The 26,621-nt window shown below is 48.9% G+C and overlaps 1 protein-coding gene across 2 annotated transcripts in view; it reads right to left on the bottom strand.

Annotated features, from left to right (window-relative positions):
- Nucleotides 1–26,621, bottom strand: part of LOC120938076 (epoxide hydrolase 1-like) — a 61,462-nt gene that overhangs the window by 1,231 nt on the left and 33,610 nt on the right. For both annotated transcript variants that reach the window (XM_040351762.1, XM_040351760.1), the window contains exons 4-9: nt 25,794–25,974; nt 22,818–23,045; nt 21,937–22,066; nt 12,047–12,261; nt 9,393–9,501; nt 8,434–8,559 (exon numbers count right to left, since the gene is read on the bottom strand). In XM_040351762.1, coding sequence (XP_040207696.1) covers nt 8,434–8,559; nt 9,393–9,501; nt 12,047–12,261; nt 21,937–22,066; nt 22,818–23,045; nt 25,794–25,974 — 989 coding nt within the window. The remainder of the gene's footprint in view (nt 1–8,433; nt 8,560–9,392; nt 9,502–12,046; nt 12,262–21,936; nt 22,067–22,817; nt 23,046–25,793; nt 25,975–26,621) is intronic.

Here is a 26,621-nt window from a genome sequence, read left to right as displayed (position 1 = left end):
CGATCATTTTTCGGGTTGGAAAAAACAAAGGGCTGGATTCAAGAAGCAATTGCGCCTGTGTAACCATAGTTACACAGCGCAATTGCTTACTTGCCCCGGCGTAACGAATGCTCCTGATTCAGGAACCTCGTTACGCCGACTGCAGCCTAAGATATGCGCGGCATAAGGCTCTTATGCCCGCATATCTTAGGCTGCATTCTTGCGATGGCCGCTAGGTGGCGTTCCCGTTGTGCTCAGTGTATAGTATGCACATTACATACTAACGTCGATTCACAACGTTACGCGAGCCCTGCGTACGCAGTTTACGACGTTTCCGTACGGCGGTTTTCGCGTAAGGCTGCCCCTGCTATTAGCCGGGGCAGCCAATGTTACGTATACCCGTCGTTCCCGCGTCGCGAAATTTCAAATTTACGTAGTTTGCGTAAGTGATTCGTGAATGGTGCTGGACGCCATTCACGTTCACTTTGAAGCAAATGACGTCCTTGCGACGTAATTTGCCGCAATGCACGTCGGGAAAGTTTCCAGACGGAGCATGCGCTCTACGATCGGCGCGGGAACGCGCCTAATTTAAATGATTCCCGCCCCCTACGGGATCATTTAAATTGCGCGCGCTTACGCCGGGCATTTTGCCGGCCCCCCTCACGCAATTTACGGAGCTACTGCTCCGTGAATCAAGGGCAGCGCAGTAAATTTGCGGGGGCGCAGGGCAAAAACGTTGCCCTGCGCCTCCGTAAAAAAAGCGCAAATCTACCTGAATCCAGCCCAAAGTTTTAAAAAAATTTCATTTAAAATGATCGTGTATGGGCTTCACATCATTTTTCGGGTTCTGAAAACCGACAAAAAAAAAAATTCGAACATGCTGCATTTTTTAACAACGTTTTAAACAATGTCGTTTTTCGGGTTGTAAAAAATGACCGTGTGTGGGCTAAAACTACGTTAAAAACCCGCGCATGCTCGGAAGCAAGTTATGAGACGGGAGCGCTCGTTCTGGTAAAACTACCGTTCGTAATGGAGTAAGCACATTCATCACGCTGTAACAGACAGAAAAGCGCGAATCGTCTTTTACCAACACGGAATCCGCTAAAGCAGCCCCAAGGGTGGCGCCATCCAAATGATACTTCCCCTTTATAGTGCCGTCGTACGTGTTGCACGTCACCACGCTTTGCTAGAGCATTTTTTTTTTCCACGATCGTGTGTAGGCAAGGTCGTTTTAACGATGAAGTTGGAAAACAAATTGTTTTTTCTAGAGGCTGAAAAACGTTGTTTATTACATGCCGAAAAATGATTGCCTGTATGCGGCATTAGAGTCTCTGCCACTGTGCCCTTCAAATGCTGCCACTGTGCCCCATAAAATGCTGCCATTGTGCCCCATAAAATGCTGCCACTGTGCCCCATAAAATGCTGCCACTGTGACCCCCACTCGTGTTTTCCATGCATACCCTACTGTCCTCTCATCCCGTCTTCTCCCCCTGATAGGCGTCCAATCACAGCGCCTGTCGTTTCAGCCAATCAGGTGATGGGTAACAGACCCCAGCACCTGATTGGCGGAGAGGCGGTTCAGTGTTAGGAAAGCGTATATTTATTAGCTGTTCTAACACACCTGGGTGAACTGCGAGTGCCATGCATGGTGCTCACAGGTCACCTTTTTGGATGCCTATTAGAGTCTCTGGGCCAGATTCACGTAGATCAGTGGATCTTTAGATCCGCTCGATCTACCTGATTTAAGATCCGCTCCCGCAAGTTTGCGAGGCAAGTGGGTTATTCACAAACCACTTACCTCCAAACTTGCAGCGGCGGATCGTAAAACCCCTGGCGGAATTCAAATTCCGCAGCTAGGGGGAGTGTACTATTTAAATCAGGCGCGTTCCCGCGCCGATTTAAATGCGCATGCGCCGTCCGCGAAATTTCCCGGCGTGCATTGCTCCCACTGACGTCGCTAGGACGTCAGTGGTTTCGACGCTTACGTAAACGACGTCCATCAATATTCGAGAACGACTTACGCAAACGACGTTAAAAAATTCAAATTCGACGCGGGAACGCCGGCTATACTTAACATAGGTTGCGCGTCATAGAAGCAGGGGTAAGTATACGCCGGGAAAACCGCTACGGAAACTACGTAAGAACACTGCGTCGGGTCCGCGTACGTTCGTGAATTTGCGTATCTCGCTGGTTTACATATTATTCAATGTAAATCAGCGGGAACGCCCCCGGGCGCCATTTTCAAATTGAAAATAAGATCCGACAGTGTAACACAGTGTAACAATGTCGGATCTTAGCCATATCTATGCGTAACTGATTCTATGAATCAGACGCATAGATAGGACCAGTGTAAGTCAGAGATACGACGGCGTATCAGGAGATAAACCGTCGTATCTCTTTGTGAATCTGGCCCTCTGGCTCTAATCAGGTTCTTCAAAAACACCCCCCGCCGCTGTAATTCAGGCCCCTGAAAAGGGGCCGGAGGCCTGAATAGGGGGTGGCAGCGGCGGCCATAGATAGATTCATACAATGCATGAATCTATCCATTGGTCATAGAGGGGGTGACTGGAGAGAGCGGAGCGGCACCCGTGCGCCCTTATGGAACCACCGCCACTGGTACAATACCTGTCCAAATTCACCATAATGGAAAAAACAACAGGGGCCTTAAAGCCCAACTGATTTTTTAGAGGTCCTACATGCCACCTGCTGAGTCAGAACAAGAGCTCTCCAATCAGCAAGGGATCATTAGCTTTGCTGATGGCAAAACAATCAGTCTAACTCAGAAAGGGGCATGTCAGACCTCTGTGGAGGGACCACTGCTTCCACAGTGCAAAGGCCCATCTCTGCATCATGCTGGCCAGGGACAGGCTTTTCTGTTGTATTGAAAACAATCTGTAAGGCCGCTTTCACACTGAAAGCGCCGATCGTTAGCAGTAAAGCGCTGCTCGTTTTAGCGGCGCTTTACCGCTGTTTAAGCGTCGATCTGCGGGTGCCTGGCACTCAATGTTCTCCGGCACCCGCTGATCGTCGGTAAAACACAGAGAACTGAGATATGTAAACAAGACATATCTCAGTTCTGACAGGGGGGGGAAGGGATTGATCAAGAGAGGCCCGGAGCAAAGAGCAGCAGGACATAGGCGGAGGGCCGGCCATGACAGGGTTAAAGAAAAGCCCTGCTCTGGCCGTGGGGAAGGTTCAGTAAGGAAGGAGAGCAGTGGGAGGGAGGTTATATATTTCCCCTCCCACGCTTCCTGGAAAAGTTTAACCTGGATAGGGTTAAGCCGGAAGAGTCCAAGAAAGAGGACGAGGAGAAGAGGAGGTATAGGCTTATACCTAGGACTTTTGCGAATTGGTCGCAGGCCTACTCGATCATGGCGAGCGTGATCGGTGAGAAAAACCCCGAACATTGTTCGGCGCTTTTCAGTTACCAAGAGGCGATCAGCGAGGCCTACCGGTGTTACGGGGGCACGGGGTGGCTCCGGTATGATGAGCAGTTCCGGCAACGCCGGGCTATCAGGCCGGATATTAGGTGGGACACTAAGGACATTGGCCTTTGGATGCGGCTTATGTCGGCCCCACGGACGTCCACGCCGTTTTTTCAGGGGGGGGCCGGTGGAACCTCTTCCCCAGGACAGTCGGCCGGAAAGAAGAAAGGGGTCTGCTGGCAGTTTAACGAGGGAAACTGCAGGTTCGGAGGGTCTTGCCGGTTCAAGCACGAGTGCTCCGGCTGTGGTGGCAATCACCCCTCTTCCCGGTGTTTTAAGCAAGGCAAGGGACGTCCCGGAGATTCTTCAAGTAAGAGGGAGGACTCCGGTGATGGTGGAAAGGATGCGACCGTTTCTCGGTAGATATCCTGACAGGGCGGCCGCCCTGTCGTTGGAAAGGGGATTCTCGGTGGGTTTTAACATTCCGTGCTCTTTGGCCGTGGTCCCCCCGGTGGCTAAGAATTTGCGTTCCGCGTTACAACACCCGGATGTGGTTTCAGAGAAACTGCGGAAGGAAGTGGCGTTGGGCCGTATGGGGGGCCCATTTGTCTCGCCTCCCTTGGACGACTTGGTGGTTTCCCCGTTGGGGGTGGTGCCGAAGAAGGAGCCGAACAAATTTCGGCTTATTCATCATTTGTCGTTTCCAAAGGGGGGGTCTGTGAACGACGCCATCAGCATGGAGGAGTGTACGGTGAGTTACACCTCTTTTGATGCTGCGGTGGGCTGGGTCAGGCGGTATGGCCGGGGGGCCTTGATGGCCAAGTCGGACATTGAGGCGGCGTTTCGGCTCCTGCCGGTCCACCCAGATAGTTTCAGGCTCTTGGGCTGCCATTGGGGTGGGGAGTTCTACGTAGACAAGTGTCTGCCGATGGGCTGTTCCATTTCCTGCGCGCTGTTTGAACGGTTTAGTTCGTTCCTGGAGTGGGTGGTTCGGGATGTGTCCGGCGTAAGCTCCGTGATCCACTACCTGGACGACTTTCTCTGTGTTCGGCCGGCGGGGTCGCGGATTTGCGCAGTGTTGTTGGCCACGTTGGAGCACGTGGCGGAGCGATTTGGGGTGCCGCTGGCACCCGAGAAAACGGAAGGACCGAGATCGGTCATCCAATTCTTGGGCATCGTGATTGACTCGGAAAGGATGGAATGTAGGTTACCGCTGGACAAGTTGGTGGGCCTCAAGGCCGAGATTCAGGAGATGGTGGGCTTGCGAAAGGTGCAACTTCGAGCGCTTCAGTCACTCCTGGGGAAGCTAAATTTTGCTTGCCGCATTCTCCCCATGGGGAGGGTTTTTTGCAGGCGCCTTTCGGCGGCCACAGCGGGCGTCAGGTCGCCCAGGCACTATGTGCGACTGGGGAAGGAACATAGGGAGGATTTGTTGGTATGGCACTCCTTTTTGGACTCCTTCAACGGCAGGGCCTTGTGGATGTCCAGCCCGGTTAGCAACTTTGACATGGAGTTGTTCACAGATGCGGCCGGTGGCGCAGGTTTTGGGGCATATTTTCAAGGGCAATGGAGTGCGGGCTCTTGGCCACAGGCCTGGTTGGAGGCGGGGTTCACAAAGAACTTGGTGCTGTTGGAATTGTTTCCGGTGGTGCTGGCAGTAGAACTGTGGGGGGCGGCCTTCCGGGATCGGAAGGTGCGGTTCCATGGTGACAATATGGGGGTGGTCCAGGTGATCAACAGAGTTACGGCGTCTTCTCCTCCAGTTATTCGGCTGCTACGGCACCTGGTGCTGCGCTGTTTGCAGTTGAACATATTTGTATATGCGGTGCATTTACCGGGGGTGGAGAATGTAGTGGCTGACGCTCTGTCTCGCTTTCAGTGGGACAGGTTCCGGGAGCTGCCGCCGGAGGCAGAGGAGCAAGGTGTCCCCTGTCCGGAGTGGCTTTGGAGGATTCCGTTGGAATCGTCTCCGATTGGATCAGAAGGTCGGTAAGTGTGAACACCTGGAGGGCGTATGAGAAGGTGTGGGCGGAATGGCAGGCTTTGGTTGGGGAGTCCGAGGTGGACCCGGCCGGTCCCGAGGTCAAGGGATTGGTGTTGTATTTCTTGGTCAGGAACATGGAGGCCGGGGTCTCTCCGTCCATGTTGGACAAAAAGTTGGCTGGTTTGGCTTTTCTGTTTAAGTGGCAAGGGCGCCCGGACTTTACTAAGGAATTTTGTGTCCGGCAGGCTCTCAAGGGTTACAGGAAGCAGGGGCGTCAGGCGGATTCCCGGCGCCCTGTGTCGTTTGAAATATTGAGGGGTATTATGGGAAAATTGGGGACATTGTGTTCGTCCCGGTTTGAAGTGTTATTGTTTCGCGCGGCGTTCGCGTTGGCATTCTTTGGAGCTTTTCGAGTGGGGGAGTTGGTTAGCCCCTCGAAGACGGTGCAGGGTGGCATGTTAGCTGAGGATGTGGTGTGGAAGCAAGCCGGTCCAAGACGGACCAGAAAGGGAAGGGTAAAGTGGTGCGAGTCTTCCCTATTGAAGGGTCGGAATTATGCCCGGTTAGGGTAGTGCGGGAATTTTTGGATGTACGGCCAGTGTTAAGTGGATCATTCTTGGTGCACGAGGATGGGACAGCGTTGTCGCGGTATCAGTTCGTGACAGTGTTCAGACGGTGTCTGGGGGCATTGGGCCTGGCGGCTCAGGAGTTCTCGGCGCATTCCTTTCGGATTGGGGCCGCGACAGAAGCAGTACGTTGTGGCTTGGACGATGAATTGGTGAAAAGGATTGGGAGATGGGAGTCGAGGAGGTTTCGGTTATATGTCAGACCTCAGCTCATGGTAGAATTAGGGGTGAGCGGTGGTGCAACAAAATAGAGGTCCAGGGAAAGTTAAGGTTAGGCCACCTCCAAGGGGGATGGGGAGTGGATCGGGGTTTTTTGGTAAAGGGAACATGTTGGTAGTCGGGGATGGGAGCGTCTCCCGATGGGCTTGTGGTGATGGATTTCTTACTTGCTGTCTTTCAGGTGCGGGACAGGGACTGGTATGGATAATGGGCCACTCCTTTGTGCGTAGGGGGGCTGCGAGAGCGGATATGCGGCCGAACGGTCGCCAACTGGGGGTCCCAAGACAGGAAGCGATGGTGCGGTGGTTGGGATTCCCGGGGATGTTGTGGAGCAGGGTGGTGCTGGAAGTGCACAAGTTTGCACGGTTGGATCGACCGCCGGACGTTTTGTTGATCCATGCGGGGGGCAACGACTTGGGGGTGCGTTCTATGTTGGATGTCGCACGAGACATCAAGTTTGATTTCTTGAGGATTCGCATGTCCTACCCGGAAACGGTAGTGATATGGTCTGATATTGTGGGAAGGTCTTCATGGCGGATGGCTAGATCATGGGAAGGTGTGAACAGGGCCAGGAGAAAGATTAATCGGGACGTGGCTAAATTTGTGATTCGGAACGGCGGGTTGGTGGTTAGTCACCCTGAGTTGGAGGTGGATACGTGGAGGTATCAGCTGAGAGATGGAGTTCATTTGACCGACGTGGGGATTGATATGTGGGTGTTGGGCCTACAGGACGGGATACAGCGAGCATTGAGGGTGTGGAGGTGCGCCCAAAGGTAAGGAGTTACCTTTGGGTGCTGGTGGCGGGTGTTTTGGACTTTGCAGGAGAAGAAATTACCCTGAAGTGGATGCCATTACCCAGAGGTGGTATGGGTTCTGAAGGGGCTGTTAGTCCAGTCTACCAAGGTGTAGCTGACAAGTGGTTAATGGGGGCACTGCGGTCAGTTGGTCGTCTTTGAGTCAGTTTCGGCTTGAGGCCTAAGACCAGAGTTAGGTACAGCAGTGCTCATAAAACGTTTTAGAATGGTTACAAGTGTGTTAATGTGCCTGCAAAGTCCAGCACCAGCAGGGTTAAAAATATTGTATCTCAGGTCTAATAAAGGTTATGTGTGAAAATGTTATTTAATGTTATTTAATATTTAAAAGGTTATTTAAAATAAATGGAGGCTGCTACGGCCAGTTTTTACTCCAAAGATTACAGTAGTGGTGTCAGTTATTTATTAAGGTAAAGGTTGAGTAAAAAATGTGGGTCTTAGCAGATAAGGGGTTAATGTATTTATACCATAGTCATGCACTGCACTCATTGGGCCAGATTCACAAAAGAGATACGACGGCGTATCTCCTGATACGCCGTCGTATCTCTGAGATACGATTGTCGTATCTATGCGACTGATTCATAGAATCAGGTTACGCATAGATCTCCCTAAGATCCGACTGGTGTAACTGTATTACACCGTCGGATCTTAGGCTGCAATTCTAGGCCGGCCGCTAGGTGGCGATTCCATTGCAGTCGGCGTAGAATATGCAAATGACTAGTTACGCCGATTCACGAACGTCCGCTTTGCCCGTCGATCTAAATTGACGTCGTTTCCGTAGAGATGCATCGCGTAAAACTAAGCATGCCCTCTAGGTGGTCTAACCAATGTTAAGTATGGCCGTCGTTCCCGCGTCAAATTTTAAAATTTCACGTCGTTTGCGTAAGTTGTCCGTGAATGGTGCTGGTCGCCATTTACGTTAACGTCAAAACCAATGACGTCCTTGCGACGTCATTTAGCACAATGCACGTCGGGAAATTTTAGGGACGGAGCATGCGCAGTACGTTTGGCGTGGAAACGCGCTTAATTTAAATGGTCCCCGCCCCATTTGAATTAGGCGGGCTTGCGCCGGGCGGATTTACGCTACGCCGCCGCAAGTTTACAGGTAAGTGCTTTGCGAATCAAGCACTTACGCTGTAAACTTGCGGCGGTGTAACGTAAATGGGATACGTTACGCCGCCGCAGAGTAACACAATTGTATGTGAATCTGGCCCATTGTTGCTGCTATATAAATCCTTTGTAATAATAATCACTGATCATTTCAGGATTTCCAACCATCAAAGCTTCACTCAATGATTCCAACTTAATTAATTGATTCTTTTTGCTTCCTCATTTCTCTCATTGGTTGGTTATTCGTTTAGTTATTAGGTCATTTGTTAATTACATACCTTACAATTGGATTAGTCTGGAAGTCATGAGCGAAATTTTCTTTGTAAAACCTCATGGAAGATGTGATGGATCTTGAGACCCAATATATCATCACATTGGTGAGAAGGTCATCCAAAGAGTATTTCCTATAAAATAAAATAAAAATGTACAAAATGATTTCCCTGAAGTTTATTTCATTCGAAATATTGGCCCGGATTCACAAAGCACTTACGCCGACGTATCTCGAGATACGCCGCGTAAGTGTAACTATGCGCCGTCGTATCTATGCGCCATGCCCACAATCTGAGATACGCCTAAAAATAGGCTTCATCCGACCGACGTAACTTGCCTACGCCGGCGTATCGTGGGCGCATATTTATGCTGGCCGCAAGGGGCGCTCCCATTGATTTCCTATTCAAATATGAAAATGAGGGAGATACGTCGATTCACGAATGTACATGCGCGGTTTGCGTAAGTCCTACGCCTGGCGTAAAGTTATTCCCCATATATGAGGCGCAACCCATGCAAAGGTATGGACCAGGGAACTGAAGCCGTCATATTTTACGTCGTTTACGTTGGACGTGAATAGGGCTGGGCGTAGGTTACGTTCACGCGGTAGGCAGTGATCCGTCGTATCTTAGGCATTCGTTCCGACGTGATTTTGAGCATGCGCACTGGGATGCATCCACGGGACAGCGCATGCGCCGTTTGTTATTCGTATCTATCTGGCGCTCGGCCAGATAGAGGCATTTGCATGGGGTCACGCCTCATTAGCATGGCTCACGCCCACTTCCACTTACGACGACTTACGCCTAAGAAACCCAGCGCAGATTTTGCAGCACTGGCTTTGTGGCTTTGTAAAAAAGATACGCTACGGCGGCATAAATATGCGCCGATGTATGTGAATCCGGGCCAGAGTGTATAAATAGAGATGTCCATTTTTGGTCCAAAAATAATGTAAACGTATGATGTTTCTGACCTGTACAATCCGCCGTCCTCCAGTTCTCGATAGTCTGGATTGGTCCAAGTGGAGAACTTTTCCAGGATATAGGCAGCCAGTCCAGCAGGCGAGTCATTCAGAGCAGAGCCTGGAGAGAGGGAGAACATATACAGAACCATTGGATAAATGTCAGGACCTGTATGGCTGGTAATGTCAAAAAGGAGTAGTGTAACTAAAATTGTAGGACCCATCATGTCAGTCAGGAACAGTGTGAGGACCTGTATGACCCATTATGTCAACCAGGAGTTGTGTGAAGACATGTGTGACCCAACACTTCAATGAGAAGTAGTGGAAGGACCTATATGACTCAGTGGCAGCTGGTGCCTACTATTTTAAATGCACAGAAAACATCACAAGAAATGCAACGTTTCAAGGCCACGCAGGACCTCTTCGTCAGGCACTTGCTGTATATGTACACACACACACACACAGTATACAAACACAGACACACAGTACACACACACAGTATACACACACTGAAAAGGTACTGGAGAGGCGGCGCAGCTATAATCTTGGGATTTTTAGACCAAAGGGATGACAGTAAGGGACATTTCAGGGACATATGTAAAAAAAACACAGATTTTTACAGTCTGTCCCTGGTTTTACTGAGGCTGGCAACCCTAATGGGGCCCCCTAGTGGCATGGGGCCCTCAGGCAGTGCCCGAGTGGTCAGTCCGCCCCTGACTGTAGCCTAGTGATAAGTAATACTGAGATTTAGATTCAGGCAAAATTCTAATTCAACCAGAGTTTCTAGAGCTCAAATTTAAATTTTTATTTTTCCAATTTGAACTGCATTGAAGTCAACAGACAACTAGTTTGAGGGTTCCTTGTGGCCCTTTAAAGGGCTGCTAGACAAGCAATTGTCACCCAAATGGCATTGAAAGCCCCTAGTGTTAATTTGTTTGGGTGGAGTTTATTGTTGCACCTGAGGTGTTTTAGACATTGGGTATGAAAAAAGTTGGACTACAGCACCTTAGAAACCAAAAAAGAGGAAAAAGGAACCCACAAATCCCATGTGACATGCCATCTAGTAACAGGTGTTTTTTTCCCATGTCCTCACTTCCAGCACAATACCCCCAAAAAGGAGCAAAGTCTCTGCTAATAGGTAAGTAGGCAGAGTCCTGCAAATCATTCCTTTTTGCCCCTTTTAGGCATCAGTGCATCCAGAACCACTGGTGTAAAGCACAGATTTAGCCATAATTTTAGAGACAATATTTTGCGACTTGGTAATACTGGCTCAGTAAAATTTGGGCTTGTTCTATTATGCTTGGATTAAAACATTCACAATCTCTGCAACTGATCAGATTGTCTCTCCTTATCTATAGAAAAAGCTGCTGTCAGATCCAAATGTTGCACCAGGAAGAAATTGCTGCTATCTTTCTGATATTGGGCCAATACCCTTTCCACCTGCAATTTTAAGGAGGCCATAGGCCTATTCATGGGATATATTGGTTATTCCTTACTTCTTTATTTTATACTTATACGTGTCTCTGGTTCCAAACAAATTAATACTTTAATGGTAAATTCAGCTCTTCTTATACAGTTAGCAACCAAAAATGGACAATGACTCAACTCCACCCACAACAAGACACAAGGAACTTCAATACACATTCCTTTAGGGCTCGTACAGACGGACGGACTGTTCGCTGAAAACGTTCTGCCGGACCGTTTTCAGCGGACATGTCCACCCGGAGATTTCTGTCTAAAGGTTGTACACACCATCAGACAGAAATCCGTGCATACACGATACGCGGGGACGTGGCCGTGCCGTCGCCGCGATGATGACGCGGCGACGTGCGCGGCCCTGGAGGTTCAAAGCTTCCACGCATGCGTCGAATCACTTCATCGCATGCGAGGGATGGCGGCCGATCGGACATGTACGGTGAGTCTGTACAGACGACCGAACATGTCCGACGGACAGGCTTCCAGCGGACATGTTTCTTAGCATGCTAAGAAACATTTGTCCGCTGCAAAACGGTCGGCTGGACAAATGTCCGCTGGAAACCTGTCCGGTCGGCCGTACACACGACCGAACATGTCTGCTGAAACTGGTCCGCGGACCAGTTTAAGCAGACATGTTCAGTCGTGTGTACAAGGCCTTAGATGTAAGTCAGACTTTCTGGCACCGAATCTACATGAATCAATTACTATAGCTGACATGGCAGACATCATGACTTTTAGAGTGTGTTAACTCACAACACATATTAGCATCCATAGAATTTCACACAATGAAAGGTTCTTGAGAGGCAGACTTAATTAGCACAATAGAATATCTTAGGAGCCAGACTCAATTAACACCTCAACAGTATGTGTCCCCACATTGAATGAGTCATTCTATTGACCGGTTGTAATTAGTTCTTCTAGACATTAAGGAATATATTGTGGATTACTGTTCCATGCTAAAACAATCCAACATATGTCCCTTATTTCCTGCAATACATGAATTATCATTACTGTCCCATCTCATGTAATCCGAGATATCATTTCTTAGTCATCCTATGCCCCTATTGGACATAGGATGACCCTAGACCCAAGAGTCATTAGTGAAGCTGGCACAGGAGTACCCCACATCCTTCAAAAGTCTCTGGGTATCATGGGCCATTCCGTTACAGTGATAATGGAAGGTTCCTTACCTACAGTATCAGGCTTGGTTGCCTGAATGTGGAGGTATCCCGATTCCCGTAGCCAGGCGGACCAATTCTTCTCAAAGTACGGGTAGATACGCTTGGCATCTTCTTTCGTCATGCCCACCAACCATGGCAGGTGGCGGCCAAGAAGCAATGAAATGAGCATTCCTAACCCACCTTGACTGGCGAAAACCATATTCAGATGGAGTCCTTTGACTGGCCTAGAAGAAAAAGAAAAAAAACAGTCTGGCCCGGATTCACGTAGGAGAGCGCATCTTTGTGCGGGCCTAACGTATCTTATTTACGTTACGCCTCCGCAACTTTGACAGGCAAGTGCAGTATTCACAAAGCAAAGTTGTGGCGGCGTAGCGTAAATAGGCCGGCGTAAGCCCGCCTAATTCAAATGTGGAAGATGTAGGCGTGTGTTATGTAGATTTATTGTGACCCCACGTAAATGACGCTTTTTACGAACAGCGCATGCGCCGTCCGTGAAAGTATCCCAGTGCGCATGCTCCAAATTAACCCGCAAAAAGCCAATGCTTTCGATGTGAACGTAAATGACGCCCAGCCCTATTCGCGAACGACTTACGCAAACGATGTAAAACGTGAAAAATTTTACACTGTTCCGTCGTCCATACCTAACATTGGTACGCCTCATTTACGCCTTATAGAGCAGGGGTAACTTTATGCCGGAAAAAGCCTAACGAAAACGGCGTATCTGTACTGCGTCGGCCGGACGTACGTTCGTGAATTCGCGCATCTAGCTGATTTACATATTTCTAGGCGTAAATCAGCGTACACGCTCCTAGCGGCCAGCATAAATATGCAGTTAAGATACGACGGCGTAGGAGACTTACGCTGGTCGTATCTTAGAGAAATTTTGGCGTATCTAATTCTTTGAATCCGGCGCCAAGATACGATGCCTCAGACTCAGAGATACGACGGCGTATCTGGAGATACGCCGTCGTATCTCCTACATGAATCTGGGCCTCTGTGTTCTGTAGAATCCTGGTGTTTAGACAGGGTTGCTAACAAATTTAGTTTGCCGCTTATGCCTCGTACACACGATCGGTTAAACCGATGAGAATGGTCTGATGGACCGTTTTCATTGGTCAAAACCGATCGTGTGTGGGCGCCATCGGTTATTTAACCATCGGTTAAAAAAAACCTACGTTAGATCTACCGGTAACGGTATTTCTACGAGCCTTCCAGGACGGCACACCAGAGAGATAAGGGCTCCTCCCACAGGAAACACAATCAATTGACAAGTTTGTTATAAGTTCCCACCCACCCCCTTGCTCCTCAGTATTTAATAAAGTAATCTTGAACTGGTTCACAAGGGGCACCCCATCGGTACTTACCATTTAGCATATAGCTTACCTTTCTTTACATAGGGTGGGTAGTAGGCCTGCCGTCCTGGAAGGCTCGTAGAAATACCGTTACCGGTAGATCTAACGTAGGTTTTCTCCTACGCCTTCCAGGACGGCACACCAGAGAGGATATAAAAGAACTCAGGCCTACTTTAGGGTGGGACCCTTGCCTGCAAGGTCTTTCTGCTAAATGTCAGAGTCTGACTTTGTTTCACCACCTACACTACCTAGTGTGTGATGAAGGTATCCTAGCTGGATCATGTAATTGACCTGCAGGTCCGCTCCACCTATGTCCCTGTCTCCATTTCGGATGCAGGACCTAGGTGGCATGTGCTCTCAAAGAAAAATCTGAGAGCCTGTGAATTTATTTAAGATAGAAGGATTGGCTGTGCCAATATTCTAGCCATCGTGGTCAATAATGTCTGCAATTGCTGCATAGGATCATCAAAAAGTTTAATCAGAGATTTGTTCTGTGGCACAAGGAACTACTCTGATCGACCAAGAAAAAACATCTGGTTACAAGCCAGTGGTCTGTTCAGGAGAATGGTTTAGAAAAAAAAAAAAAAAAAGGTCTCCTGACGGACAATCCTTGTGGGTCCCCTTTCTTGTCCGCCATAGTCATGGTGAAACAAGGAAATCAACCCACTCAAGGATACTAGATTATGGAAAGCTTATTCCCTGGACTCAAATGACTGGGCAGGTATGTACCCAAGTAGGGCATTTGGTGTGTTCCTGCACCTTCAAGGAGGGGTGGTTCCCCTTCAGTTCACCTGCCCCCCTCCATTCATCAGAATGCATGTGCCTCTATAGAGAGGACACCTATTGGTCAGTGTCAGGTCCACAGGATGTCTTGGCGTGGCTCACTCCTGCGCCCGCCCCACTTGTGCCGACCAACCCCCTGTCTCCAACGCACACTGCTAGACAGGTCAAAAACGGCTGCTATGCAAGCCTGTTGGCAAGTAAGTCCAATCACCCCCTGGTCATTTCCAACTTCTGGTTCTCTTCCCATCTGAATGCTGACATGTCAGATGTGAATCTGTTCTATATCCCCCAGCTCCTTATAGTCCTGCTGGCAGATGCGTTAAACTATGCATGAAGGAGCCTGGTAAGAACTGCGAGTAACCACTGCATTTTTTGGCATATAAAACAAAAGGTATCAGGGGAAGCAACTCTCCACAGCACCCCTGTGCACAACCCGCAGGCACAATTCGCCCTACACTCTCAGGGCAAATTACGTGAGTGCCGCACGCCAACAAAATACAATATTTTGTAAATACACGGCGTCTGAGTGCATAATCTACTCCAGGCACCAGAAGTGCCAAGTTAAGCAGATCCCTACCATAGGGTTAGTTCTATAGTAGGAGTAAGAAACGAATATTGGTTAGTCACATCCAGTTCGTCCAATGGGGTGACCTGAAGGATACATACCGAGCTGTAAATTTATCGGATTGGGTGAACTAGTCAGATAAGCTCTGATGTTGTATCCTCAAGCAACCAATTTCTAACAGCGTAACCCCTCTTTTTTATAACCATGATAGGTGATTTTTATGACCTTCTTCTAGTGTCCTATAACCCTACTGGGTTCCGGTCTAGGGCATGTCTCTGGCATGCCTAGATGTAAAGGACTGAATCTTTTGCCATCAGAAATCCTGTTCCTTCCATATGTATAGAAAATAAGGTCTGAAATAAAGTGACAGATATATAATTAATATCACAGATATACAGGTCATAAATCTTAAATTTCTGAAGGGTAGCCAGCTTAGGTTTAATATGGAACATTAAAACAGGAAGACACACCCAGCTTTCACTGTTATATTTTCTGATATACAGTCACCTGTAGGACAAAGAAGACACAAATCAAACTTAGAATGTTGTGTATTTCTAATATGTAATAAGATACCATGTAACCTAAGCAAAGGGAAGGGACAGAGGCTCCAATGTGAGCTTCTGATGCTTAATAGGTTAGGGTCCTTCATCCAACTTAAAGGACAATAGCAATTATGGCGTTTTTTTGAGTAATTAAACACAGAAGACACGGGCACCTTCCAATGCTGTGTTTTTCTGATGTACAGCAAACTAAGGTAATAAGTTCAAAAACAGGAAGACAAGGACAGCTTCAGTGTTGTGTATTCCTGATACCGACCGCAGTACGGTCCTATAACCAACAGAAAAATTACTAACACCTCTTGCGTATTTTCGATGGTCAGGAAAAAGCAGTCGCATAGCCAGTATGACCACACAAAAAGACATATGTGCCCCCCAACTGTGTATTGCTGGTGCTAGACCACCTGCAGTCATGACCAGAGAGTGGCACCAACACACTTCAAATCATTAACAGGGTATGGGACCTAAGACAGAAACGTTACCAACAATAACAATATGCATTTCTGTTTAACAAGACAACCCCGTCATATACCCGGCAGAAATGTCACTTAGTAAAAACTCAATGCTGTGCGTTTCTGCCAGTAATGCTGTGTATTTTTTGATTAGAGAACCTGCACAGCTATACCACAGAATGTTGTCGGCCACTCAACAGAAAAGTCACTAGCCAGACGCCCAATGCTGTGCGTTTCTGAATAGCAACAGTATACAGTTACTGAACCCACAGAAGTGTCATTCCCAGCAATACAATGTTATGCATTTTTTGATTAGAAACTTGTACAGTTATATGACCAACAGAATGTTGCTGACCACTTAATGTGTTACTTAATGCAACCTTGTAGGGTCATCTAATCAACAGAAATGTCACTAGCAACTGAAAGCTTAATTCAGTGCATATCTGAATAGCCACCGTGTACGGTCACTTAACCTACATAAATATCCACTACAATATTGTGCGTTTTCTTGATTAGCCAAATTGTACAGTCATATAACCAGCAGAAATGTCGCTATCAGTCGCTCAAAGACATGTGTTTCTGATAAGCAGTAGTGTAACATTACATAGTCAATATTATGCATTTCTGATGAACCATAGGATATTTATATAACAGAAAAGACACAAGATAAACTTCCAATGTTGTGCGTTTCTGACTAGCAACCTTGTAAAGTCGCATAACCCACAGAAATATTACTATCAGTAAACTATGTTGAGCATTTCTGAATAGCAATGGTGTATGGTTATATAATAGAAGTGTTACCAACATTTCAATGTTATGCGTTTTGGTAAGCAACTGTGTGCCATTACATAATCAACATTATGCATTTCTAGTGAGCCATAGGATAGCATTTCTGATGCGGTCAGGCCAACAATCTATCCTAGGCAGAGCCTGAACTCCAGATACTAATCCTTCCCTCAGTGGAGGAATATGGTAGTTCCAATAATGGAAGTCTGAGGTGTGTGATCATACCACAATAGTGGTAGCTGCTATTTTACCATGCATAAGTCTGAGTAGTTGTAGCTGATCCATACACACAGGTGGGAGCGAGTCCAGGCCTTTAAGGTCTTAACGAGCACAGACCCAGCGATCAATTAGATCTCTAATGCAGAGGTGATCACAATCTTAGGCTGGAGGCAATCAGCCACCTGTAGGGCTTCATACTAAATACAGGCTAATTTTCATAGCCTTAACACAGAGGTTTGCAGAGAAAAAACTCTTAATTAAGGGTTTCAGGCTCACATTTTCTGCTTCTCATACAGCCCTGGTGGTTTTGTTGCCTAAGCCACAAGAGGTTTATTGATTAACTCTTATACACTGATAGATATAGTAGCAGTGTAAGGAGGAGATGATAGGCAATCAGACACCTGTTGGAACTTGGGAAGATGCCACTAATAAGCAACCTCCTCAAGGGTAATATATATACATTTAAGATGTCCCTTATGAGTGCCTGTCCACCCCCCTTTAAGAGTTTAGGAGGTAGGTTTTTGCTGGGCTAAAAACCTCTAACAGCACCATTGTAAGCTGTCAGGTTCATGGCAGTTGGCTCTAATCCTTTAGGGATTAATGGAGTGGATAAAAACCCACCACCCTGGATTGAGCCTTGCTCAGGCCTTTATATGAGATTATTCTAGGGACTTCTATAAGGTCCTCAGAGGCCGATTTTTCCCTGCAGAAGTCCCCCCAGATCCACTAGGGTGAATGGGGCGTCCTATTCTGCTCGGCTCCCCCTTAACCTCCCTGTCTTCCTTAGTTTCCTTTACTGGACTAGAGGGAATGACTGTGAAAGTGGGGGGAAGGGCACTAGATCCCATTCAGACAAGGCCTTCCTGGGAGGATGTGTCCTCTCTAGGGATAAGCTCCTCTATGTCAGACCTTAAGTTACTGGCTGCCTGGTGGCTACACGGAAAGTTTTTTAAAAAATTCTTAGCAAAAGGGCTTTGGGTGGGAATTTATCCTTACAGTACCCACACATTTATTTTTAGAGGAGCTCTGCCCTGTAGCGGCAGGAGATTGTTTATCTGGGTCTCCTGGGCTCCGCTGGGGAGATTAAAGACAAGAGATATACACTTTACTCTGTCCTCCCCTAGGACTGCAGGTTTGTACTGGGGAGGGGAAAGGGTGTTGAGAGGTAAACTCCAGCCTGTTCTGGCTGGCTCCGGGATCCCAGACCCCTGAAAGCCAGGAGCTCTCACTCCCTTTCCTCCTCCCTTTCCAAGGGGGATTAGTACTCACCACACCCCGACCTGGATCTGCCTGCAGTCACATTTGCCTTCCTCTCCTCCTGTTCCATGAGGAGGTTGGCTGGGTCCTTGGCTTGCCGGTACCTGTGTTAGGGTTTATCCGCCGCCGACCCCACCGCTCCACGCTGCTCTCCACGCCGAAGCGTCACTTCCGGGTTGCCCTGTAAGGAAACGCCCACGCTCCGGTGGCGCGGTTCCCGTTTCTCTCAGAGAGAGGCTTGGAGCGCAATGCTCCTTAGTGGCAACCCCCCCAGGAAGGAGAGAACAGTATCGTGGCGGCTTTTTTGCAGAGGGACGATGGCTTTTTCACCACAGCTCAGAGCGCCCATGCATATCTTTGTGGCGACCTGTGAGCGACCGAAGCCAACAGGTTTAGTTCAGCTCTCCCCGGCCTCCCTGAACCTGCCTCAACAGGGGTACCCTTCGACCTCACCGTCTCCAGGTAATATAAAACAACAAACGTGCCGCTGTGTTCGGGAGAAACACAATCAAAATACTGAGGAGCAAGGGGAGGGGTGGGAACTTATAACAAACTTGTCAATTGATTGTGTTTCCTGTGGGAGGAGCCCTTATCTCTCTGGTGTGCCGTCCTGGAAGGCGTAGGAGAAAAAAACTTGTTTTAAATTTAACCGATAGATTCCTAACCGATTGGAAAAAAACAATCGTTAGTAGGCACAACCATCGGTTAAAAAATCCACGCATGCTCAGAATCAAGTCGACGTATGCTTGGAGGCATTGAACTTAGTTTTTTTCAGCACGTCGTTGTGTTTAACGTCACCGCATTGTGACACGATAGTTTTTTTAACCGATGGTGTGGGGGCGCGACGGACCATCAGTCAGCTTCATCGGTTAACCTATGAAAACGGTCCATCAGTCCGTTCTCATCGGATGGACTGATCGTGTGTACACGGCATTAGAGTGAGGCCTCATACACACGCACGGTTTTCTCGGCAAGAAAGCTACTGGGAGAGCTTTCCGCCGAGAAAACCGTGCGTATGTATAGTTTCCAGTCAGGAAAACTGCCCAGAATCTCAACGAGAGAACCTGCACTCTATGTTTCTCATCGGGATTGTTTTCCTGCCGAGAAACCCCAAGAGTGTGTATACTTACCTGCCTCCACGGAAACCCGCGCATGCTCAAAATGACTTTGACGCATTTGCGGTAGCTTCCAAGGGCAGTGTAGGGTGTAGCAAGATGGCGGCGACGGCATCGAATGTGAGGAGCGCATGCTCGTCGTAGTCGATGACGTCACCGCGTTCTTGCCATTCAAAAGAACGGAGGTTCTTTTGAATGAGCGTCTGTACACAGGGCTTGGCAAGAACATCTTGCCGGGAATCCCGTCGAGAAAACCAACGTTCTTTTTTCGACGGGATTCTCGCTCGTGTGTACAGGGCTTGAAGCTTAGGGTGGCGCTTGAGGTGTATACAGCGGGATAGCTGTGGAAGAGCTCAGGGGATCCGGTGACGACTGGGATCTGAAAGTCTAGTGAGAGAGACTGGGAGCTCAGTGAGTGAAGATCTACAGTGGGACACTGTGAGATAAGTAAAGGACTGATCTCTGTTTCCAAAAGTTATGTACAACTACCATTAGTGACTGTTACAAGATTAGTTGCCATAGGAGACAGTGGCTCTACCTATACCAGTGGTTCTCAACCTGGGGGTCGGGACCCCCTTGGGGGTCGAATGGGGATTTGCCAGGGGTCACCGAATCCTGGGCTGTTCCTGAAGCCTGCACCCCTCTCCCAGCCTTTTTGCGGTCACCCAGCAGGGCTGTCCCTGGAACCTGTGGCTGCCCAGCAGGGCTGTCCCTGGAACCTGTGGCTGCCCAGCAGGGCTGTCCCTGAAACCAGTGGCTGCCCAGCAGGGCTGTTCCTGGGGCCCGCAGCCGCCCACTCAGCCTCTTCACAGCCACCCATTCAGTTCACAGCATTGGCTGTGGAACAGAAACTAGATGTCAGCTGACTGGTGAGGAATGTGAAATGGGAGGAGCTGGAGACCCTATCTCCTGATTTTGGCATAGGTGTCACTGCTACAAGATACCACAAAGTCGGAGACACAGTAAGTAACACAACCTGTGATTATAGTTGGCATTAAAAGTCCCCACTACAGTTCTCGGATCAGCAGATGACCTTGATCAAGAGCACCTAAGTCAGCTGATCAGAACTTCCCGCCGGCACTGCCACTCATCCCAACTCTCCCACCAGCACTGCCACTCATCCCGTTGCCTTGCCTTGGGTGCGGACAACCCACGCTACCAAAATAATTTTACTGTTAGGGGTCCCCACAACTTTGTTAGGGGTCACGGCACTAGAAAGGTTGAGAACCACTGACCTATACAGAAGTGTTATCTGGCTGGAGGCCTTCCACTGTATAGCTGTCTACCTATAGAAGTCTCTACCTATAGCTGTCTACCTATAGAAGTCTCTACCTATAGCTGTCTACCTATAGAAGTCTCTACCTATAGCTGTCTACCTACAGAAGTCTCTACCTAAAGCTGTCTACCTACAGAAGTCTCTACCTATAGCTGTCTACCTACATAAGTCTCTACCTATAGCTGTCTACCTACTGAAGTCTCTACCTATAGCTGTCTACCTATAGAAGTCTCTACCTATAGCTGTCTACCTATAGAAGTCTCTACCTATAGCTGTCTACCTATAGAAGTCTCTACCTATAGCTGTCTACCTATAGAAGTCTCTACCTATAGCTGTCTACCTACAGAAGTCTCTACCTATAGCTGTCTACCTACAGAAGTCTCTACCTATAGCTGTCTACCTATAGAAGTCTCTACCTATAGCTGTCTACCTACAGAAGTCTCTACCTATAGCTGTCTACCTATAGAAGTCTCTACCTATAGCCAGGGCCGCCATCAGGAATTTTGGGGCCCCTTACACAGCTTCAGTCATGGGCCCCCTGGAGCAGAGAACCGGGGGGGGGGGGGTGCTGCCGCCTGAAATTGAAATTGAGAAGCGGGAGGGGGGGGGGGCTGCCGCAAATTGAGAAGCGGAGGGGGGCCCTTTACAAATTACTAATAAAAATTTAAAATTAAAAAAAAAATTATAAAAAAATATATAAAATAAATAAATAAATAAACATTTATAAAAAAAAAAAAGGGGGGGGGGGGTTGCCATCCAGGGCCCTGGAGACCTCATGAGCCCTTTAATATATATATATATATCAAAAAGGGAATAAAAATAAAAAAAAGAAATAAAATAATATAAAAAAAAAAGATTTTATTAAGAAATAAAAAAATATATAAAAATGTATTTATTTTTTTATAAAAAAAGGGGTGTTTTCATCCCGGGCCCTGGGGATCTCCGGGCCCCTGGGGACCCCCGTACCCCCAAGAAAAAAAATTGGCCCTTTAATAAAAAATAAAAAAAATATATATTAGGAAAAATATATATTTTTTATAAAAAATAATTAAAAAAAGGGGGGTTGCCATCCGGGGCCCTGGGGACCTCCGGACCTCTAAAAAAAATGTCCCTTTAATAAAAAATAAAATAAAAATATATTAAAAAAATATATATAGATTTTTTGAAAAAAAAATGGGAGTTGTCATATGGGGCCCTGTGGGCCTCCGGGGGTTGCCATCCGGGCCCCTGCTGACCCGGGGCCCACTACAACAGGGCCACTTGTACTGGCTTATCAGCGGCCCTGCCTATAGCTGTCTATCTACAGAAGTCTCTACCTATAGCTGTCTACCTACAGAAGTCTCTACCCATAGCTGTCTATCTACAGAAGTCTCTACCTATAGCTGTCTACCTATAGAAGTCTCTACCCATAGCTGTCTATCTATTGAAGATGGGGGGGCATTAGATGTGCACTGTTGCATGTCACTGCAAGAAAGGTCCCAATCCAAACAAGGCTTTTTTTTTCCCAATTGTAACTACAAATGCACTGGGCACTTACTCTGGTTTCATCTGGCACATGGTGGTGGCGATGAAGCTTCCCCAGTCACCTCCTTGCAGATAGAACTCATTAAATCCCAGTCTCAGCATCAGCTTGTAGAAGACTCGTGCCGCACCAATGGCATTAAAACCTGCGCAGGGAAATTTAAGATATACAATTGTGCTTCCAGTATAAGTAAAATTCCCAATCAGCCCCCCACTTTATTTAGGAACAAGCGCTAGATCAGGGGGGGGTCTCAAACTGGCGGCCCTCCAGCTGTTGCGAATCTACAATGAGGCATGTCTCATGAGGCATTGCAAGGCTGACAGGTACAAGCATGACTCCCACAGGCAGAGGCATGATGGGACTTGTAGTTTAGCAACAGCTGGAGGGCCGCCAGTTTGAGACCCCTGTCTAGATAGCTGCACACATATGATCTGGCGTGGTCCAGTGGCGTAGCGTGGGGGATGCGAGGGGGGCCACCGCCCCGGGCAGAAAATTTAAAGGGGTGATGTCACGAGTGTGGAGAGGAGGCAGCGCCAACAACAGATGGGACATAGGAACATATGCATGAAGTCACTACTCCATGCTTTACCAGTCATTATCAAGCACGTTCTCCTCTTCCCTACAGCCACCGCTGTCTCACACAGTGGATCATGTGACCAGACTGGAGCTAGCTGAAAATAGGTAAGTCCATGGGTCAGGGGAGCGCAAATTACCTGCCTCGCCCCAGGCACTGACAACCCATGCTATGCCACTAACTTGGTCAATTTCTTTAATCTATGATTCCTGTCCCCTCTAGCGGGTGTCACCCGGGGTGCGGACCGCACCCCCCGCACCCCCCTAGCAACGCCTCTGATTCCTGATCACAGATCTCATCTTTACCCAGAGAAGGAACTTACCCTTCTTATGTGGTGCCTCTGAGAAGCCATATCCAGGAATAGAGGGACAGATGACCTCAAATGTAAAGTTGGGGTCCAGGCCGTGCTTTCCTGGTTCGGTCAGAAGTGGAATAATCCGATAGAATTCATAAAATGAACCCGGCCATCCGTGAATCATCAGCAGAGGGATGGCTTTCTGTCCAGCAGGGAGGTTTGGAGGCTTGACATGGATGAAATGAACGTTCAGTCCTACAGGGGACATAGAAAAGTGCATGAAACAGAGGTGTAATCAGGGGCAGCATTAATGCCAACGGTGGAGTATGTAGTCACTGGCATCCCTTAGCCAAGACTTGGCCCATCTGTACACCTTATTATTTATCATCTGCATACTTTATCAATGGCGGCTGGTTCTTAAAAACTTTTGGGGGGCGCAAACAAATAAAAAATAAAAAAAGTCAATTGCAGCCACTGTGCCCATCAAACGCAGCTACTGTGCCATCAAATGCAGCCACTGTACCCATCAATTGCCAACACTGTGCCCATCAATTGCCGCTACTGTGCCCCATCAGATGCTGCCAGCGTGCCCATCAATTGATGCTACAGTGCCCCATCAGATGCTGCCTCTGTGCCCATCAATTGACGCTACTGTGCCCCATCAGATGCTGCCAGTGTGCCCATCAATTGCCGCTACTGTGCCCCATCAGATGCTGCTAGTGTGCCCATCAATTGCCGCTACTGTGCCCATCAGATGCTGCCAGTGTGCCCATCAATTGACGCTACTGTGCCCCATCAGACGCTGCCAGTGTGCCCATCAATTGACGCTACTGTGCCCCATCAGACGCTGCCAGTGTGCCCATCAATTGCCGCTACTGTGCCCCATCAGACGCTGCCAGTGTGCCTATCAATTGACGCTACTCTGCCCCATCAGATGCTGCCAGTGTGCCCATCAATTGCCGCTACTGTGCCCCATCAGATGCTGCCAGTGTGCCTATCAATTGCCGCTACTGTGCCCCATCAGATGCTGCCAGTGTGCCTATCAATTGACGCTACTGTGCCCCATCAGACGCTGCCAGTGTGCCCATCAATTGATGCTACTGTGCCCCATCAGACGCTGCCAGTGTGCCCATCAATTGCCGCTACTCTGCCCCATCAGACGCTGCCAGTGTGCCCATCAATTGCCGCTACTGTGCCCCATCAGATGCTGCCAGTGTGCCCATCAATTGCTGCTACTGTGCCCCATCAGATGCTGCCAGTGTGCCCCATCAATTGCCGCTACTGTGCCCCATCAGACGCTGCCAGTGTGCCCATCAATTGCCGCTACTGTGCCCCATCAGATGCTGCCAGTGTGCCTATCAATTGACGCTACTGTGCCCCATCAGACACTGCCAGTGTGCCCATCAATTGCCGCTACTGTGCCCCATCAGACGCTGCCAGTGTGCCCATCAATTGCTGCTACTGTGCCCCATCAGATGCTGCCAGTGTGCCCCATCAATTGCCGCTACTATGCCCCATCAGATGCTGCCAGTGTGCCCATCAATTGCCGCTACTGTGCCCCATCAGACGCTGCCAGTGTGCCCATCAATTGCTGCTACTGTGCCCCATCAGATGCTGCCAGTGTGCCCCATCAATTGCCGCTACTATGCCCCATCAGATGCTGCCAGTGTGCCCATCAATTGCCGCTAATGTGCCCCATCAGATGCTGCCAGTGTGCCCATCAATTGCCGCTACTGTGCCCCATCAGACGCTGCCAGTGTGCCCATCAATTGCCGCTACTGTGCCCCATCAGACGCTGCCAGTGTGCCCATCAATTGCTGCTACTGTGCCCCATCAGATGCTGCCAGTGTGCCCCATCAATTGCCGCTACTATGCCCCATCAGATGCTGCCAGTATGCCCATCAATTGCCGCTAATGTGCCCCATCAGATGCTGCCAGTGTGCCCATCAATTGCCGCTACTGTGCCCCATCAGACGCTGCCAGTGTGCCCATCAATTGATGCTACTGTGCCCCATCAGACGCTGCCAGTGTGCCCATCAATTGCCGCTACTCTGCCCCATCAGACGCTGCCAGTGTGCCCATCAATTGCCGCTACTGTGCCCCATCAGATGCTGCCAGTGTGCCCATCAATTGCTGGTACTGTGCCCCATCAGATGCTGCCAGTGTGCCCCATCAATTGCCGCTACTGTGCCCCATCAGACGCTGCCAGTGTGCCCATCAATTGCCGCTACTGTGCCCCATCAGATGCTGCCAGTGTGCCTATCAATTGACGCTACTGTGCCCCATCAGACACTGCCAGTGTGCCCATCAATTGCCGCTACTGTACCCCATCAGACGCTGCCAGTGTGCCCATCAATTGCCGCTACTGTGCCCCATCAGATGCTGCCAGTGTGCCCATCAATTGCTGCTACTGTGCCCCATCAGATGCTGCCAGTGTGCCCCATCAATTGCCGCTACTATGCCCCATCAGATGCTGCCAGTGTGCCCATCAATTGCCGCTAATGTGCCCCATCAGATGCTGCCAGTGTGCCCATCAATTGCCGCTACTGTGCCCCATCTGATGCTGCCAGTGTGCCCATCAATTGCCGCTACTGTGCCCTATCAGATGCTGCCCGCACTTGCCTGTCTCGGAGTGGGTCAGCGGTGGTCTCCTGCACGTCCTCCATGTCTTCAAAAAACACCCCCGCCGCTGTAATTCAGGTGCCCGGCGCCCAAAAAGGGGCTGGATCCCTGTCATGTCACTAGGCAGAGCAGGGAAATGCCTTGTTTACATAGGCATCTCCCCGTTCTGCCTCTCGGTCTCAAGATCGCGGGCTGTTGGCGAACATCGAGTTCGTGGGACCCACGAGCACACTCGTGCGGCGGGCGCACACGCGTGCCTGAAAGGTGGCAAATTCAAAAGGGACGTACCTGTACGCCCATTTGCCTGCCTCTGCCATTCTGCCGATGTATATGTGTGTGGCGGTCGGCAATTGGTTGATTACAATAATGATAAGAACGCACCTTCAATGTTGGTGGTGTAGTGGGGGTATCTGTTGATAATTTCCACCTGTTTGCCCCAATCAAACGTATCCCTCCAGTATGAGACCACCTTCTTCAACGTTTCGCTATTCATCCCATAATGGAACTGGGAGTCCTCCAGAGGGGAGAAGAAGCGGGTGCGGTCCAGACGATCATGAAAGTCCTGGAAAAAGAAACACATCAGTATTCACCTAATTCAATTTTTTTCAATAATTTTTTTTTTTAATCTGAGATCTGTCTCACCTCACTGAGATTGTCCAGACTGATTTTGATCTCTGCACCATCATTCGTCATGTGGGCAAGCTTTTATCGTCCAACGGTCATGAGGGAATGGGGAGCTCAAGGGTCTACAGGAAAGCAGGCCATCCCTTGGTATCTGCAAATAATTCTGTTCCCACCAGCAAGTCATCTATTTGGCAAATGTTACCATCCAGCCATTCCCCCATACAGGCCCACATAGTAGATATTGAGCCAGTAAGTCCCCCACTTCTGTTGGACAACTTCCCAATAAAGGAGATCCTAGTTTGGTTCAGTAATGCCCCGTACACATGAGCGGTTTTCCCGCCGGGAAAAAAAAACCTGATGGTTTTACCGACGGACAGTGGTGCGTCCATAGTGGGCGCAGGAGCGCCGACCCCTCTCGCTCCTGCACCGCCACTGAAAAGAATACATAGATTCACGTAAATGCTCTGTATCGGGACAACCCTAGGCCCTATTCCTCCCACTGACACCAATGATGGGCACTATTTCTCGGCTGATACAAGGCACTATTCCTTCCACCAGCAGTATTGATTGGGCACTATTAGGTAG

Source organism: Rana temporaria, chromosome 4 (genome assembly GCF_905171775.1).
Source record: "Rana temporaria chromosome 4, aRanTem1.1, whole genome shotgun sequence".
In the NCBI taxonomy this organism is placed as follows: Eukaryota; Metazoa; Chordata; class Amphibia; order Anura; family Ranidae; genus Rana; species Rana temporaria.
Note: the sequence above shows the minus strand (reverse complement) of the source record. Positions and strands in the feature narration are given on the sequence as shown.